Source organism: Natator depressus, chromosome 1, assembly GCF_965152275.1.
Source record: "Natator depressus isolate rNatDep1 chromosome 1, rNatDep2.hap1, whole genome shotgun sequence".
NCBI lineage: Eukaryota > Metazoa > Chordata > Testudines > Cheloniidae > Natator > Natator depressus.
Genome location: NC_134234.1, coordinates 109,772,166 through 109,790,281, shown reverse-complemented (window position 1 = coordinate 109,790,281; position 18,116 = coordinate 109,772,166). Strand labels below are relative to the sequence as shown.

The 18,116-nt window shown below is 43.8% G+C and overlaps 1 protein-coding gene across 2 annotated transcripts in view; it reads left to right on the top strand.

Moving 5' to 3' along the window:
* Window positions 1-8,389: 8,389 nt before the first annotated feature.
* The window catches only part of GRTP1 (growth hormone regulated TBC protein 1), a 49,819-nt gene continuing 40,092 nt past the window's right edge, over window positions 8,390-18,116 (top strand). Inside the window, exons 1-2 of one of the 2 annotated variants that reach the window (XM_074944823.1) lie at window positions 8,390-8,470; window positions 11,960-12,111. Coding sequence is in view for 1 of the 2 variants with exons in the window: in XM_074944812.1 (XP_074800913.1) it covers window positions 9,024-9,073; window positions 11,960-12,111 (202 nt within the window). In the remaining variant the exon portion in view is untranslated. Of the gene's footprint in view, window positions 8,471-8,719; window positions 9,074-11,959; window positions 12,112-18,116 lie in introns of those variants that run through there. The other variant, XM_074944812.1, reaches the window with a different exon arrangement.

Genomic DNA, 18,116 nt, shown 5'->3' with positions numbered 1-18,116 from the left:
AGTGATATTAGACTTCATTGCCCTCTTGTTAAAGTCTCAAACGAGCACTTTTGTGCTTCCTCCTATGCTACCTCTCAGTCTTGGGATGAGCTCCCCATAAACATCTGCAAAGCCACCTCCTTATCCTCTTTCAAAACTCTCCTTAAAACTCTATGCCATGATGCCAACAAAAACTTAATGGTTAGGCCGCTGGTGTGCTCTGACCAGGGGTGAAAGTAATATTAAACACTTACTAGTATGGGGGCCGAACTCTGGGCCCCCAGAAGGGGGGGGCGGTCAGCCTCCTCCAGCCAGCCCATCCTCACTGCCTGTCCTGCACTGCTCAGGGCTCCAGCAACGATTTAAAAGGGCCTGGGGCTCCAGCTGCTGCTGCAAGCCCCAGGCCCTTTTAAATCGCCGGCCCCAGGGCAACTGCCCCTTTTGACCCCCTCCACCCATCAGCGGCCCTGCTGGTAGGGTACCTACGGGCAGGCCTGCCGATGAGAGGGAGGGGGCAAAAGGGGCCATGGCAGCGCTTTAATGTCAGCTGCATACGGGCCGGTACCGGCTTCTTACCGGTACACCAAACTGGCCCACTTTCACCCCTGGCTCTGACCACTGCCTGTCATGCTGACCAATACAGTCTCATTGTTTCCTTGTACTTCACCAGCTGTCTGTATCCATCTGTCTCTTGTCTTAAATTGTAAGTTCTTAGGGACAAGGACAATCATTTTGTTCTGTTTGTACAGTGCCTAGCACAATGGGGTCCTGGTAATACAAAAAATAATAAAAATGTTACTGTCATAAATATAAAGGGAAGGGTAACCACCTTTCTGTATACAGTGCTATAAAATCCCTCCTGGCCAGAGGCAAAACCCTTTCACCTGTAAAGGCTTAAGAAGCTAAGGTAACCTCACTGGCACCTGACCCAAAATGACCAATGAGGGGACAAGATGCTTTCAAATCTGGAGGGGGGAGGGGGACACAAAGGGTTCTCTCTGTCTGTGTGATGCTTTTGCCGGGAACAGATCAGAAATGCAAGCCTTCCAACTCCTGTTAAGTGAGTAAGTAATCTAGCTAGAAAATGCATTAGATTTCCTTTTGTTTAATGGCTGGTAAAATACGCTGTGCTGGAGGGAATGTATATGCCTCTTTTTGTGTCTTTTTATAACTTAAGGTTTTGCCTAGAGGGATTCTCTATGTTTTGAATCTGATTACCCTGTAAGGAATTTTCCATCCTGAGTTTACAGAGGTGATTCTTTTACCTTTTTTAAATTAAAATTTTTCTTTTAAGAACCTGATTGATTTTTCATTGTTCTTAAGATTCAAGGGTTTGGGTCTGTGTTCACCTGTACCAATTGGTGAGCATTATTATCAAGCCTTCCCCAGGAAAGGGGGTGTAGGGCTTGCGGGGATATTTTGGGGAAAGACATCTCCAAGTGGGCTCTTTCCCTGTTCTTTGGTTAAGACGCTTGGTGGTGGCAGCATACTGTTCAAGGCCAAAGCAAAGTTTGTACCTTGGGGAAGTTTTTAACCTAAGCTGGTAAGAATAAGCTTAGGGGGTCTTTCATGCGGGTCCCCACATCTGTGCTTTAGAGTTCAGAGTGGGGAAGGAACCCTGACAGATCATATTTAGGAGGCAGCCTCCCTGAGGATCATGCTGGGAGGGATCAGCTGTTTATCTCCTTTGTGAAATCCTATTTGCTTGCTGACTCCACTAGATGATGTTTCTCTGGCAGTAATTGTAATTTTCGAAGAGTTTGCCTGCTGGAAAGTCAGGACTTGATTAAAAATGAACAGGCAGGAATATAATTTCACTGCTCCCATACAGTTTCTTAAGATGTATGTTTCAGGTGACTGGTTATTGCAGTGGGTGTGTTTTTGGTTTGCTCTAGGTCACAGAAGGAAGGAAAACACCTTTTTAAGGAAACCGTGTGCTGCAGATTTTGCAATGACAGAGGGGTTGGGGAGACAGGGAAACTCACTAGCTGCTGTTGTTTTTATCTGGCCCTTAGTCTGTTACCTGATGATAGAAACTAAGGAAATAAAAACGTAAGCTAATAATATCATCTCAGCATAATAAAACATTGACTTTTACTACCAGTAAGCTCTTCAGGGGAAAAATAAAAGAAGCTGCAGAAGCAGAGGATACCAGACTTACAGTTTAAAAAAAACCCCTTAAATCCAATATAGCTGCCAAGTCTCACTCATTTGGAGGCAAATTCCCTCCATTTGAATGGAATCTAAGACAACGCGAGAAATCTCTCTCCCTTTTTTGTGAGTATTTCAATGAGATTTCTCTTGCAGAAGAAATGTCCTTTAAAACAATTTTAGAGGCTGTATGAATAGTGTTTAACATTTAAAACCCAACCTGAAGCAAATACTCTCCAGCAACCACACAACAAAAACACTAACTCAGAAACCTATCCTTGCAACAAAGCCCGATGCCAACTCTGTCCACATATTTATTCAAGTGACACCATCATAGGACCTTGTCAAGGTTCCTCACCAACTCTGAACTCTAGGATACAGATGTGGGGACCTGCATGAAAACCTCCTAAGCTTACTTTCACCAGCTTAGGTTAAAACTTCCCCAAGGTACAAATTAATTTTATCCTTTGACCCTGGATTTCCACTGCCACCACCAAACTTTAACTGGGTTTGCTGGGAAACGTAGTTTGGACATATCTTTCCCCCCCAAAATCCTCCCAACCCTTGCACCCCACTTCTTGGGGAAGGTTTGGTAAAAATCTTCACCAATTTGCATAGGTGACCACAGACCCAAACCCTTGGATCTGAGAACAATGAAAAAGCATTCAGTTTTCTTACAAGAAGATTTAATAGAAGTAAAGGAATCACCTCTGTAAAATCAGGATGGTAGATACCTTACAGGGTAATTAGATTCAAAACATAGAGAATCCCTCTAGGCAAAACCTTAAGTTACAAAAAAGGTACACAGACAGGAATAGTCATTCTATTCAGCACAATTCTTTTCTTAGCCATTTAAAGAAATCATAATCTAACACATACCTAGCTAGATTACTTACTAAAAGTTCTAAGACTCCATTCCTGTTCTATCCCCGGCAAAAGCAGCATACAGACCCTTGGTTTCTCTCCCTCCTCCTAGCTTTTGAAAGTATCTTGTCTCCTCATTGGTCATTTTGGTCAGGTGCCAGCAAGGTTACCTTTAGTTTCTTAACCCTTTACAGGTGAGAGGAGTTTTCCTCTGGCCAGGAGGGATTTTAAAGGGGTTTACCCTTCCCTTTATATTTATGACAGGCCTAATCACATTAGCCACGCCATCAGGGCTCGTTCACCTGCAAATCTACCAATGTGATATATGCTATCATGTGCCGGCAATGCCCCTCTGCCATGTACATTGGCCAAACTGGACAGTCTCTACGCAAAAGAATAAATGGACACAAATCTGACATCAGGAATCAGAACATTCAAAAACTGGTAGGAGAACACTTCAACCTCTCTGGCCACTCAGTTGAAAGATTTAAGGGTGGCAATTTTGCAACAGAAAAGCTTCAGAAACAGACTCCAATGAGAAACCACTGAGCTTGAATTAATATGCAAACTAGATACCATTAACTTGGGTTTGAAATAGAGACTCAGAGTGGCTGGGTCATTACACATATTGAATCTATTTCCCTAAGTTAAGTATCCTCACACCTTCTTGTCAACTGTCTAAATGGGCCATCTTGATTATCACTACAAAAGTTTTTTTTCTCATGCTGATAATATCTCATCTTAACTAATTAGCCTCTCACAGTTTGTATGGCAACTTCCAACTTATCAGTATGTATATATATATCTTCTTACTATATGTTCCATTCTATGCATCCGATGAAATGAGCTGTAGTCCACAAAAGCTTTTGCTCTAATAAATTTGATAGTCTCTAAGGTGCCACAAGTACTTCTGTTCTTTTATCAAAATGACACCTATTTATAATTGTTCTGTGAGACAAAGTATAGTGAAAAGGTGGGAGGACTGACTTGTAGTTAAAGTAGAGGATGGGAATCAGTAGGTCTGGTGTCTATTCCCTATTCTACCACAGGATTTAGCCCTGATCCTGCAAAAACTTATGCCCATTGATTTTAGCATGCAGAAATCTTTACAGAGCCTAATTTCAGTGTCTTGGTTTTTGAGTGCTAAAATAGGACCTATGATCTGATGTTCAAAGATGGTGAATATCCATATTCCTATTGAAGTAAGCAAGAGTTGTGGTTGCTCAGCCCCTCTGAATATCATGTCTTCGGTATCTAATTTTGGGCTGCGAAAATTGAGGTCCCTTTTTAAAACATGATCCCCATCCTGAAAACCCTTGGGTTGATCTGTAATTCATTCATCTGAATAGTCACACTGAAGTTACTGGGACTATTCACATGCTTAAAGGTTAGATCCTGCAAATGGCTTTGCATGGGCAGACGCAGACACCTGCACCTGTGCTGAACCATAACAACTTCAGTGGGGCTCCCTGTGGGCTGAGAGGTTTGCCCCAGTGTGACCAAGGGCAGGATTGTGTGGCCTTGGACAATTCACTTTGGCCCTGATCCTGCAAAGACTTATGCAGCTACTGTAGGATTAAGACCTAAGAGAGGAGAAGAATTAATTGCAACTAATAAACCAAAGAAAATTTCAAGAATAACAATACATGGTTTTTAAACAGAACAAAAAAGAAATCAAACTAATATTACACATTTTTTTTAAAGAAAAAAAATGAAAAATCAGAGACCTGTTTTGGTTACTTTGTAAAATGCAATTGATATTTCTGCCATACAGGTTACACTTTTGCTCCATCTTTGAAACCTGTCGGCATAATGAACCCAATCCTGCAAATTGCTCTATGTGGGTGGGCCATGTGCAGCACAGTGCCTAAAACTGCCCTGGCAGCTTAGGAGTTTCTGCTTTTAGCATCAATGAAAGGCTATTACTTAGAGTTCATCTCCGTCTGTGGCCAGAGAAAAACACACAAGCCCCTTAGAGCTGATCCTGAGCTCACGCATCTCCTGAAGGGCCCAATCCTGCATGTTGGGAACTTGGCCACTGACAGGCAGGGAGCAGCTGTACTGGGCTGGAAGGCAGGGATCAAAAATAAGGATGTTTAACATAAAGTCCTTAGGGAAATGGTACAAAGGGACCAGGTGCCTGCTGGTGAGAGTTTTGTCTTCCACTCCAGTGGGAGGAGAAAAGGCCCATTGCAGAACTTCCCTGCTTTGCCCTACAAGCCCCTGTTACTTGGGCTCAGCGCAAGTCCCAGTCATAGAATCATAGGACTGGAAGAGACCTTGAGAGGTCATCTAGTCCAGTCCCTTGCACTCATGGAAGGACTAAGTATTATCTAGACCAGGGGCTCTCAACCTTTTTCTTTCTGAGCCCCGCCCCCCCATGCTATAAAAACTCTGCGGCCCACCTGTGTCACAATAACTGATTTTCTGCATATAAAAGCCAGGGCCTGTATTAGGTGGTAGCAAGCAGGGCAGTTGCCCGGGGCCTCATGCCACCGAAGCTACATTGCTCAAGCTTTGGCTTCAGCACCAAGTGGTGGGGCTTCAGCTTTTTATCCTGGGCCGCAGTGAGTCTAATGCTGGCCCTGCTTGGCAGCCCCCGTGAAACCTGCTTGTGGCCCCCCAAGGGTCCCTGGACCCCTGGTTGAGAACCTGATCTAGACCATCCCTGACAGGTGTTTGTCTAATGTGCTCTTTAAAATCTCCAATGATGAAGACTTCATAACCTCCCTCTGCAATTTATTCCAGTGCTTAACTACCCTGACAATTAGGAAGTTTTTCCTGATGTCCAACCTAAACCTCCCTTGCTGAAATTTAAGCCCATTGCCTCTTTATTCCTGGGGGAATTCTGCACGACTGCACAATGCAGAATTTTGCAGCAATTAATGTTGGGTGTGCAGAATTTTCTCCTCCCCCCTGTGAAATGGGTGCAGAAATGTTGGCACAACTAGGGGCTTCTGGACCCAGCAGAGCCCAGCTTGCAAATAGAAGACAAAGCTGGGGGGAAGGGAAGGAACTGGAGGGTTCCCAGTGTTGAAAACGGGCACCACTACCCCTGAAATGGATCTTTACTGGCTCCCGGTGGATTACTGTCATACCAGTGAAAAAGGTCCACGGTAATTATCTTCAATACACAGCAGTTTATTGAGAAGGAATTACATAAGTGGTAAAGGGTTACATTAAGCACATAACTCCTATGTTAGACATTAAGAACTATACATTAAGAGCTATACATTCCTCTTAGCGAGCCTCTCTTTCACAAACATACACAAACAGGCCCTGCGTTAGCGTCACGCGGTTCCTGCTTGGCAAACAGAGAAGGTGGTTACCAATCTATGGATGGCTGCTTCTCTCCAGGTCTGTTCTCCTCAGCCCTCTGGTCTGTCTTGGATTCCCTCGAGGCAAGGCCTTGGTTGCCTTGAGACCCCTCTGGTTCACAGTTCTACTCGAGCCCACGGAGCACAGTTTTGGCTACTCTGTCAAGCAGCGTTGCTTCTTCAAATGTCAGTTAAGGAATCCCAATCACAGTTATTTGCTTTGCTTGATTCTTATACTCTTTTTCCTCAAAGGAGTCACGTCTTAAAAGCATGCCTAGTGGGCGTGTGCTTATTAATTTTACCTAATTAGTGTTTTAGAAGGGGCTGGGAATGGTGGTACTGAATGAAGATCACCCCACATTTACTCACTCATCAATCATTCACGCTGGCTCTCTGCATGATGTCCTTGCTGTAAGGTCGCTAAAACCAGGTCGAGCTGTGCTTAATGCTGGAACTTTATATTTACTTTTGCATGGACCCATATTTGCCGACCAATAGGTTCAATATTGATCATACATACAGACTTTGCCAGTCCTTTATCAAATTTCCTTCTGTTTAAAGGGAACCTTCTGCCAGGATCCTCTGCAGTCATTCAGCCATGTTTCAGTCATGTAAAGTTATACTCACACCATTCATTCAGTATGGCACACCAATTTGGCACCATCTCAATACGTGCAGTTCTTAGAACGCCCTGAAGGAAGGAGGTGGTGGCACACAGGAAATGCCATGGAACCCCAGGACCCAGCATCAGGCTGTTTCTCCCTCTAGATCACTGGGCTGTAGGAGAGTAAGGTCTGTGAGTGTGTGGGCCGGAGCGGAGGCGGTGCAGGGGTAGGGGGTGTGAGTGTGTGGGCTGGGCGGCGCATGCAGGTGTAGGGCGTGTGAGTGTCTGGGCTGGGGGGAGGCGTGCAGGGGTAGGGGGTGTGAGTGTCTGGGCCGGGGGGTATGAGTGTCTGGGCCAGGAGGGCCCCACGGCTAGGCTCTGGAAAGGGCCAGATTAGCCTTTTGTGGGCCCCCCATAGGGGCAATGGAGCATGGTGTGTGTGTGGGGGGTCGGTCTCCGGAGCGAGGGGCCAGCCAGGGGCAATGGAGCATGGCATGACAGAGGCGGCCCTGCTCCGCCCAGCCCAGTGCAAGGGCACGATTTACAAACCGGCAGTTACCAGATGCACAATGGCCCACCTGGCCCTGTGTAGCCAGCAGGCCTCTTGCCCTTGGGGGTGGGCCTATGCTGTGCCACACAGCCCCCCTGCCCAACACCAGAATACCCTCTCCCCGATTCCCTATGGCCAGAGCCCCCCCCCCCCCCCCCGAACCAGGGGCTGGCGGGGTCTCAAGACACAGTGCAAGCAGAGCAGGCTGGGGCCCCTTTGAGCATGGGCCTGGCTCCATGGAACCACTGGTGCCATTGTAAACCCGGCACTGGCTCTGAGGGGGTTAGGATGTGTGAGTGTTTGGGCCAGCGATAGGGTTGCAAGGTGTCTGGTATTGTTACAGCCATACTTGATGACAGGTATTTCGTAATAAATTATCAAAATAATTGAAACTAGTGATTATATAGTGTGATGTTGACAAATAATATTTGCAGAATTTCAAAATATTGTGCACAGCATTTTTATTTTTTTGGCACAGAATTCCCTCCAGCAGAACCTCTTGTCCTATCCTTAGAGGTTAAGGAGAATAATTGTCCCCCCTCCTCTTTGTAACAACCTTGTATGCCACCCTGGGTAGGCAAAGCCTGCAGCTGCTGAGCCAGTGAAGTGCCGGAGTCTGCGGGCATCATCCCGCCCGCTCTGCAGCCAAACTCCCATAGCCACATGGGGCCATGGGTGGGTGCAACGCTGGCCAAGTCCCGCGCTGCAGCAAGAGAGGCGAGGCTGGCGCTCAGGGGCACACGGAGACGCTCCGCTGCAGCGCGGGCAGCGGCCAGGCACCGACCCCTCTTCGCCAGGGCGCCAGCCCGACCCTGCCAGGGGCGGCTGGGCCCCGAGTGCGGGCCGGGCGGCGGGAAGAGGCTGCAGCGCCCGCTGGTTCCCGGCTGGCGGCACAGGAGTCGGCGGGGCGGGGCCCGGGATCCCGCCCCTCTGAGAGGCCGGAGTGAGGGAAAGAGCCGCGGCGGCGGCAGCAGGAGGTGGCGGCGGCGGCGGCAGCGGCAGCAGGTGAGGCGGAGTCACTGGAGACGCGGGCTCCACCCCGGAGGCGGCCCGGCCCCGAGGGGGCTGCGTTGCGCTGCCCTGCCGGAGCAGCAGCCTCCGCAACTGGGTGCGGGGCTGCCGGTGGCGGCAGCGCCTCAGGTGACAGCCCAGGTGGGCGGGAGGGGGCCGGCCGGCCGGCCGGCGGGCAGCTGCCTTGCCACTGCGCCGAGCCGGCTCTGGCACCGGAGTGGCCCGCGGCCAAGCGCTGGCTCCCCGCGTGTCTCTCTGGCGTCTCACGGCAGCTCTCGCGGGGGAGGAAGAAGGCGCGCCCGGGGCGCCGAGGGGCTGAACTTTGGAGCCTCTGCTCCTGATGGGGCCGGTCCCGAGGAGGCGGAGGAGGCGGCGCTGTTGCCGCCGCTGCCCTGTGTGAGGCGAGCTCGCTCCCGCTGGGGCGGCCCGGTGGAGATACTCCGCTCAGGTCCGCACCCCCCCTGCTGCTGCCGCTGCCGCCGCCGCCGCCCGGGAGGCGCGGCGCGGGACCGACTCTGCGAGGGGAAGCCCCGAGCGCTGCCGGGCCATGGAGCAGGGCGAAGGAGGCGCGCTGGAGCCTGGGGCCGGCATTCCCAGGTACACATGCCCGGGCTGGGGCGGGGGCCCGCTGCTGGGGGGGCTTCGTTCCCTCGTTCAGCGCTCACGTCCTAGCGCTCTACTTCGCTCCCCTGTGTGTTTGTGTAGGTGCCGGGAGTGGTGCAGGCAGGGAGAGGGGGAGCGGGGCTGTTCGTTGGGGGAGACTCCTCCATAGTCTGGGTTAAAGCTGAGGGCGCTGGCAAAGGCTGGCTTCGTGGTGAAGGACGGGTTTGGTGGGTGTTTTTCAAAGGAATGGCACTTTCGCTGTAATTTTACTTATTGATCAAAATTGTCCTCATTCCAATTGTCGCAGCTAAACAGCACCATTGAGATTTTCCTTAATTATTAGTAATAGCATTTTCACTGTGCTGAGTAAACCCGTGTTTTTGAGGTTTTCTCACTTAGGGAGGGCTATATTGTGAGCTTCACTGGATTAAATGGCAGGTTTCAGAGTAGCAGCCGTGTTAGTCTGTATTTGCAAAAAGAAAAGGAGTACTAGTGGCACCTTAGAGACTAAGTCTCTAAGGTGCCACAAGTACTCCTTTTCTTTTTACTGGATTAAATGGCTCTAAAGTCTCCTCCCCCCCCCCCCCCCAAACAAAACAAAACTGAGATTAGGAGTACTTGTGGCACCCATGAAGTGAGCTGTAGCTCACAAAAGCTTATGCTCAAATAAATTTGTTAGTCTCTCTAAGGTGCCACAAGTACTCCTTTTCTTAGAGACTCAGTACTTTTTTTTTTTTTTTTTTTTTTTTTTGCGGATACAGACTAACACGGCTGCTACTCTGAAAACTGAGATTAACATTCAAAAGCCTTTTACACAGGGGCATATGTTCTGTTAAGATTGTCTCTTGGTAGATAACCTTTAATGCCCACAAAAATTGAAAGGAGGTGCAGTAATTTAAAATATTTTTTAATAATTTACTTGTTTATTTTTTATATTTAAACTATTTCCTCAATTGGAAGAAGGAAAAAAAGCAGGATCCATGAAACCCAACTTTCAGTCCTTGGAAAGAGATACTTTTTCTGGGTAGTGGGCCTTCAGAGTGGTATCTTTTCTACCAATTTCTTACATGGAACAATGAAGGGTTTGGGGCAAAGCAAAGTCTACGGAAGAATGACTTTGGAAGAGATGAATAAAGAGTAATTAAATATCTGTTTTACAAGACATTCTCCATAAATAGAAGTAAAACAGTTTTGTATAATTGTATTAATAACATATACCTGTTGCTAGAAAGGTTAGAGATAATAAATGTAGAAATGTGAAAATTAACTACTGTAAAACAAAGCTTGGAAGGGTGTCATGCTGTGGGGATTTAGAGAGGATGAATACATTCCGAAGGGAAGTTTGTCAGTGTCATTCTCTCCATTTCCCAAAAAACCATTAGTGATACACTGGAACAAAGAATCTCTTAAAAATAAGAGATTAATGGCTTTGACATACATACAAGCTTCTGTTAAAAACAGACAAGAAAATTTTGTAAAATCAGGAGACCACCCAGGACTTCGGATAAGGCACAGTGCCTGTAGATATGGGATTATCTAACTGTTGAGAATATCTTCATAATTTTTGAAACCTGTCTCCTTCCTGCTTCCCAACAATCAGACTGAATTATGAAATGAATCTGTGTTCTCTACCTTCATTATCAGAATCCTAAACGTGATGTGTGTGGGTTGAAGTGTCATGCTTTCTTGAATTGTCTTAATGCTGTGTGTATGAGTGTGAAAGGTTTCTTTAATCATAAAAGTAATGAAGAATTAAAAAAAAAAAACTTTCCTGAGTAAGATCATGACTGAATGATTAGTGACTCTAAAAACTGTATTATAGGGTTCAATGTTTGTATTTGTCTCTCTGATTCCACATCAAATTTGTTCAGCATACAAATGAAAGATGACTTTTTTCTAACTGCTAGCCCCGTAAACTCAGTGGGTCTGAACATCCAGTAGTGCTTCTTCTGACTCATGCATCACCACCAATAAAAGATTCAATGGGTCAAATTCTCCCCAGGGTTACACCTGTGCAATTCCATTTGTCATTATTGGAGGTTGGACTTGTGAAACTGAGAGCTGAATTTGCCCTCACACTTGGAATTTAGGCCTTGATATCTTACAAGGTGCTCTGCATGAGTGGATCCCTGTGCCCAGGCAAAGACCCATTGGCTTCACTGGGGTAGGTGTAACGGTCCTTCCACACAAAGTATTTTGCACAGGTGGGATCTTTCACCACTTCAGTTGATGTATGAGCCAGAATAATATCCAATTCACTCTTCAATAGCCAATGTTGGTTCTTCATTGCTAATGGGAATAAAAAATTGTAAAAACAACCCCCTCCTAATTATTGTAAATAAGTACACCTGATGCCACACACATACATGGAGTAGATCTGGTGAGGGGCAAAATGGAGGCCATTACTATGTAGTCAGTTTTCAAACAGTGTTTTTCTTTAAATAGGTTATTGCCAAAAAGTTACAAAAAATAGCACATTTTTAAGGTAATCTTTGTAATTGAATCAGTTATTACTATCTGTTTTTACTAGCACAGCACTAGTGGAAAAACTAATTTTTTTTAATCTTTGAATCATAGACTCTTACCTTTGCAATCTATATTCCTTGCATTTGTTGTTGCCTATTTTTTCTGTATTATGAAAACCTCTTTCCAGTTAGTCACAGTTTAAGCCAATTGTCTACAAAATAGATCTTTGGCTCTAAATCTCCCAATTCCCAAAAGCAAGGAAGTCTGGCATTGACCATAAATTTACATACGTTCCAGTTCATTGTTTTATATTTTCCATAACTGGTTTTCAATTTAGTTTACTAAAGCATACTTACATATTTTTTAAGTCTGTGTGTGGAGAAATTTTGTATACAATAACTTTTTATATTGTAGGGTTGATCCATATGGGTTTGAAAGGCCAGAAGACTTTGATTATGTGTCGTATGAAGAATTCTTTTCTAGATATCTGGTGATACTCACTAGAAGAGCAATAAAGTGGTCAAAGCTTCTAAAGGGGAATAATGGGGTACAGAAAAGTTTAAAAGGTAAGTTATATGTTTGTATTTTATTGGACCTGAATGTAAATCAGTGTTGAGAATAGAACTTAAGTTTAAATTGGCTTGCACTTGAGAACACAATACTAAATGTCTTTTTTGCTCTAAGTAATAACAGACTGAATTCAGTAATAATACATAAACAAATTTGCTGCTGTTCTAGGGATAATCAGTTTGATTTAAAGTTCACAAGGGAGTAATCCTATTTGATGTGCATCATAATATCTTAGTCACTATGTCTATAATCAAGAAGGATTATACCTGTGAGAGACCGGATTTTTTGTTACTATTGCTTATACTACTTTTACATATTTGTGTGCTCAAGCGACCTCATTAAAGGATAGGTGCATGGTGCAGCAGAAAGTGTAAAGAACTGAACATCAGGAGTTCTGAGTTCTTCTCCCAGGTTTGGCGAGACATTGACTCGTTCTCTGACATTTTGCAAGTTGCTTAATTTTCTGTGCCTCGTTTTTCCCCATCTATGAAACGGGGGTTGTCTTATGGCTAAAAAGCACTATGTATGTGCTAAGACTTAATAATCAAAATTTAAAAACAGAGAAAGTAAAATTAACAGAAGAGCTAGGTGCAAATATTTCAGAAGATGTTAACAGAACTCTTAATTGTCAGTTCAAGAAGCAGGAAAACCTCTCATGATAGTCTAGGATGTGAAAGTGGAGGGGGACAATGTAATTAAAGGGAGGTATTGTGGGCAAGGAATCATGCGAGGCTGCAAGTTCTCTTCCCTTTCCTTGTGGGAGCGAAATTTTTCTGTGTAAGCTTCTTATTTTTCCCTTTGCACTTAATGATGTATCCAATATGTCCTTCCTGGGGATCCTATTTGGAATTCTCACAATGGTGCCCAGCACAGACATTAAAGTGGCCTTAATATGGTTTAGTTTAATTCAACTAATCCACTTGAAAAGTTAATTTGGATTAATTTTCCTGAGTGTCCCTGGGTAGACAAGCCCTTGAATTGCACCTGAATCCTTAGAGGTGTGCTTCAGCACTAGGCTTCGCTTACTACTTTTGGGGAATTTTTGCAATGCAGCAACAAAAGTGATAGCTCTTACTACAGTGTTAGCTTTCCCTAAGGCAGTGCTACTCAAAGTGGTGGTCCGCAGACCGGTGCCAGTCCGCTAGCCATCGACTGCTGGTCTGGGTGCACACTGGGGAAAAAAAATTGCCGGTCCCCCACATCAGATAGCTTGAGAAGCACTGCGGGCCTAACGGGCAGTACATCATACTTGTAAAATCTCTGCCACTGTTTCTGGAATTAGGGGTTCCATTAAATCTGATGTGTGGATGAAGGACATGAAGCATGATGGCAATAGAGAGGATCCTGGATGGCTGTTGCATCAAATTTTCAGTTACTAACCTTTTACTAAAGATAATCAGAATTGCTTACAGTACACTTTCTTACACACCTTGAGAGAGAATATAACCAATATAAAGGAATACAGCAGAGCTGAGGCAGTCTATTTGGAGTTACTGTAAACACACATTATTAATGACAAATCTTCCATGCTCCATTGTGTAGTGACAGCCCAAAATTATTAAAGCTGGAAACGCTGGAGGAGGAAAGTGGCAGATTACTTTTATTCTGTAAAAGTGTTGATTTGAGCACTAGCCCCAGGATACTGCTACTAGGATCCACCATGTCTGTGGTCTGTTCCCATATTGGACACAAACATATATGGATAGTCTCCAGTTTGTGAGAACATTATTATCCTGCAGGATCACTCATCCATTGGAACCATGGCAAGTCAGTCTGTTAATCCTCTGAACCCTTCATCTCTCCCACCCCCACCTTTTGGTTTCTTTGCTCTGATGCTTTAGGAGTCTGAATTGCTGATCCTAATAATGTCTATTCCAAACGCAAACTGATCGTAATACAAAACAGAGAGGAGTGTTTAACGTACAGTTCTTCTGTACAGTCCCTTTGAGAACCTCCACACCCTAATTTTCTACTTCCCCAGGGAAGATCTGAGACCCTTTCAGACTGTGTAGTGTAGTTTTACTGGACATTTAATGTGTGATATCTAGCAGTTCCACGCCCATATATCCTCAGGCCCCAGAAAAGCTCCTAATTCCTATCATACTGACAAGAAGAAGGAATGTAATGCTAATTCCTTAATTTGGAAATACGGCATATTTATGTGCTGATTTGTTGCATGCAGATGCCTCGTGTCTGACATGGCATGTGTACATGCATAGTTCTGTTCTGCTTGAAAGAAAACTAATTAGGGTGCTTTAACAACTGTTATGCTGTATATCCTGTTTCCCTTGATCACAGAGTTCCAGAAAGATGGGTCATATGAATTTTTATCATCATTCCATTTGCTCTTTCTTCATCCAATATTTGCTATCCCTCTCACCTTGTTCCTCACCTTGTCCTAGCTGTTTCAGTCCTGCTGTCTTTCATTTCCTCTCTCCACCCTGGGTTCACTTCTTGCTCTTCTTTTCTTTCTCTCCTCCTCCTCCCCGCACCCCCACATTACCTGACAAGTCCCTCCCCCTCCCACCGTGCTCTAGGTTCTGCTGCAATCTCTTCAACTGCTGTGATTTGTGCTTTCTTTACAGTGTCGCAAGTCAGCTTGCTGCTTTGATTCATTTACAGCTGGTCAACAAGCACCAGAGGTGCAATACGAGAGCCTTACAAGACCACTGAAAGTTACTTTAATTCCCACCTGAAGTGTGCCTGTGTAAGAAATTCAAGTAACCTACTTGCTGCTGGAAACAACTTGTAGCAGAAAGTACTTAGTGTAAACCTTATCAGCCTTCTGATGCGAATGCACTAAGTGCTGTGGGTTGGAAAAGGGTCTGCAGTTTGTGGACATACAGAATATTTGTGAAACCAGGTTCTATGATTTGCAACCTGTCAGAAATGTCTTATCAAAGGCTGAATGAAGGCACAGGCATCTCCTGTTTGTTTCCACTTTGTAGCTTGTTGTCCAAACTAGATATGGCATGTTCAGATGTGAGGTATTTGGACACGGGTCAGTTTTTCTTCTAATAATTTTCAAAGTGAACTGGAGTAATTTTCAATATCCTATTAAAGAGAATACAGCTGTACAGTCCAAATTACTCTCTAAAAGGCTTTGGATCTTGTTTGTTGTTCCACTTTGTCATGCTATTGTACCCAGTACCCTTCAAGAACTAAATGAGGAAATGATATAAAATGTTAGTACCTTTTCAAGTTGTAATCCTATAATGTGTGTGTGTGTGTGACCTAAGTGCTTGTCTGTTGATTGTCAAAACAATTGCAGCTTCAATTCCTGTCTTTGATTGTTTGTTTGTTCTGTAAGTTTTTTACTCTGCATGAAGAAATTCCTTCATTTTTCTTCATTTGTGCCGTTTTTGGTTTTCTGCCTGTTAGTTTCGCTTTCACTGTCTCTATACCTAAATACACCTTTTAAACTTCTTCACTCTTATTTGAAGGGTAATAGGCCAAATTAATCATAGCATTTAAAATTAGAGAAGGTACTGGAAAATGAAACAACAGGAACATGTTTGTTTAGAGTATAAAACATGGGGTGAGGTGGGGGTTTGTGTGGTGAGAGGGGAATGAAGATGTTACAAAGAAAATATAAACTATTTCCGATCTCATGCTTGTCCATAACTTGAATGCCAACTGTACACAAAATCCACTTTGTTTCTTTTTGATGTGTTGAGAATAAAATAAGCAACTTTTAAAATTCCATATGTTTGTCTCCTGGCTTCAACTGTGCTCTTGGGTATATTTCTTTAGAGTATGTGTTAGTTTCCTTAACACTTAAATTTGTTTTTTATGTGCAGAAATATGCTGCAAATATGAAATACTTCATAATGGAACTTTGATAATATTTTTGGCTAAAATAAGTCTTTTTCTTTTTTGTTTTTAATTAATACATTCCCACATGACTTTGCCTAACCACACCATAGACAGACCTAATTTGTCATGCTATACCAAAAGCATGTCTGTCTATAGGCAAAGGAAATAGGAATTTTCTGAGTGAATGTGAAAATTCTACCATTAAGGGAATGTTGTCTACTTAAAAATCGCACTTCCTTCACAGTTCTCTTACCTCTTGTTATAAGTAATGTCCGATACTGGAGAAATGCTGTATTTTTTTTTTCATTTCACTTACTTTTGGCACTTGGTAGTACTTTAAATATATTCTGTTTCCCTCTCTGGATCTTTTATCCTGTAACAGAGAGAGAAATATATTCAAAAATGTGATTGTAAATCCACAAAACCTGGCATGGTGAGCCAGAGGTAAGTGCAGTACTGGAAACTACTTTACACTCATTTAAAAAAAAAAATGGACTAGATTTCAGGTTGGCAGCATCCTTTCACTAGTGTTATACCGACAACATACCTTGATTAAAGGTTTTTTCCTTTATTATACAAGTGGGCAGGCTCAGTTTAAATTGAGGTTATATGTACTGCTGTTCATGCAAATGACACCATGTGTGTCACCAACCTTGATAGTCCATGGGGCTTTGTGTGGATGCAGGGGCCTGCTCATCTGGAATCTTCTGTGGAATCAGGACCTTCGGTTTAGTTTGCAGTCTGAGTCAGGTGAGGGAGGAAGAATCATGCAAGATGTAACCTCTTTTAAGGAGCATTACAAGTATTGTAATTGGAGAATATTCCACTCTATGAAATGTTCTTGTGGTTTTTGTTGTTGTTGGGTTTTTTTTTGTTTGAGGAAAGAGTAAAATCCACTGTTAAGCATTTTAATGATCTGAGGGAGGCAGCATTGTAAAAAGGCTCTGATGTGTAGTTCTAACATTTGCACGAGAACTTGCCTTGTTTATAACGGAGTTTGGGGGTATGTGGTCAACAGTATATCCCATATATAAGGTGTGTGCGCGTATATATGTGTGTGTGTGTATAATATTAGATAGATACATACTTGGGCTTTCTCATTGAAAGCCTAAGGACATCTGTTGTCATGAGGACAATGACACTGAGGAGTAATGAGTGTATGTTAAGCTGCAGGGCTGCTGTCCCCTTGTACTGGATACCAAAGTCAAAGGCTTGTCCCTGTTTCCCGCATTTGATTTAGATTTATGTCTGATGCTGGCGAGGCTTTCAGAGTAAATAGTTATACCAGGAGGAGACCATTTACAAGGGGGAGTATGTTTTTGGAATAATCCTTTTAAGAAAAAGGCATGATATTAGTTATGATAAAACCAAATAATCCTCAACCTAACAAGTGAGTACACTTTTAGGGGCATGCATAGATTATTTCAAATAGACATACCTCTTGGCTTTGGCAGGGCTAATCACTTGAAATTAGGTAGTGCAGAACCTATCTACAGTATTTCTTGAGCTTCAAGATTCACAGTGACTTTTAAATAATGTGGTTGGTATTTTAGGAGAGGGAATTGGTCTGGATTTATAAAAATAAAAACCTCTTCAGCTATCGTGAAAAAATCCATTGTTTCTCTCTCATTCCTCCTGGCTCTCCAACAGGGTCATTCAGACAGTAGCCACTAGCCCTGATGACTAAAAATGCACTGGGGGGGGGGGGGTCTAGTGTTTCTATTACTGGGCTTTGCAGCAGCACTAGTGAACTGCCAAACCCTAATCCTAGAGTCATGCTAATCGAGCAAACAGAAAACCACAATGTCAACCTCTGTTAGAAGTACAAGGAAAGAAGAAAAATCAATATTTTCCAAATGAAAAAAGAAAAAAAAATCAATGGGAAAACCACTTTATTTTCAGATCTCCATTCAAGAAGACATCACAATGAAAAGGGAGGGGGAAAAATTAAAACTCTAATGTATGGGATAGTGTTCAGCTGATAGTAATTCACTCTCCCTGTAGTACGTATACATTAAACCTGTGGAAAAGGACTGCTTTCTGATGAATCTGTGGAGTTACTGGAAACCACCTGCTTAATTGTGTGTTTTGTGGGAGGGGAGATTGGGGTTTTCTGTGTGTTTGTGGCTGTATTTTGACACTGAGCATAGTACAGTATATTCTGGCCACTTAAATCTGCTGCATA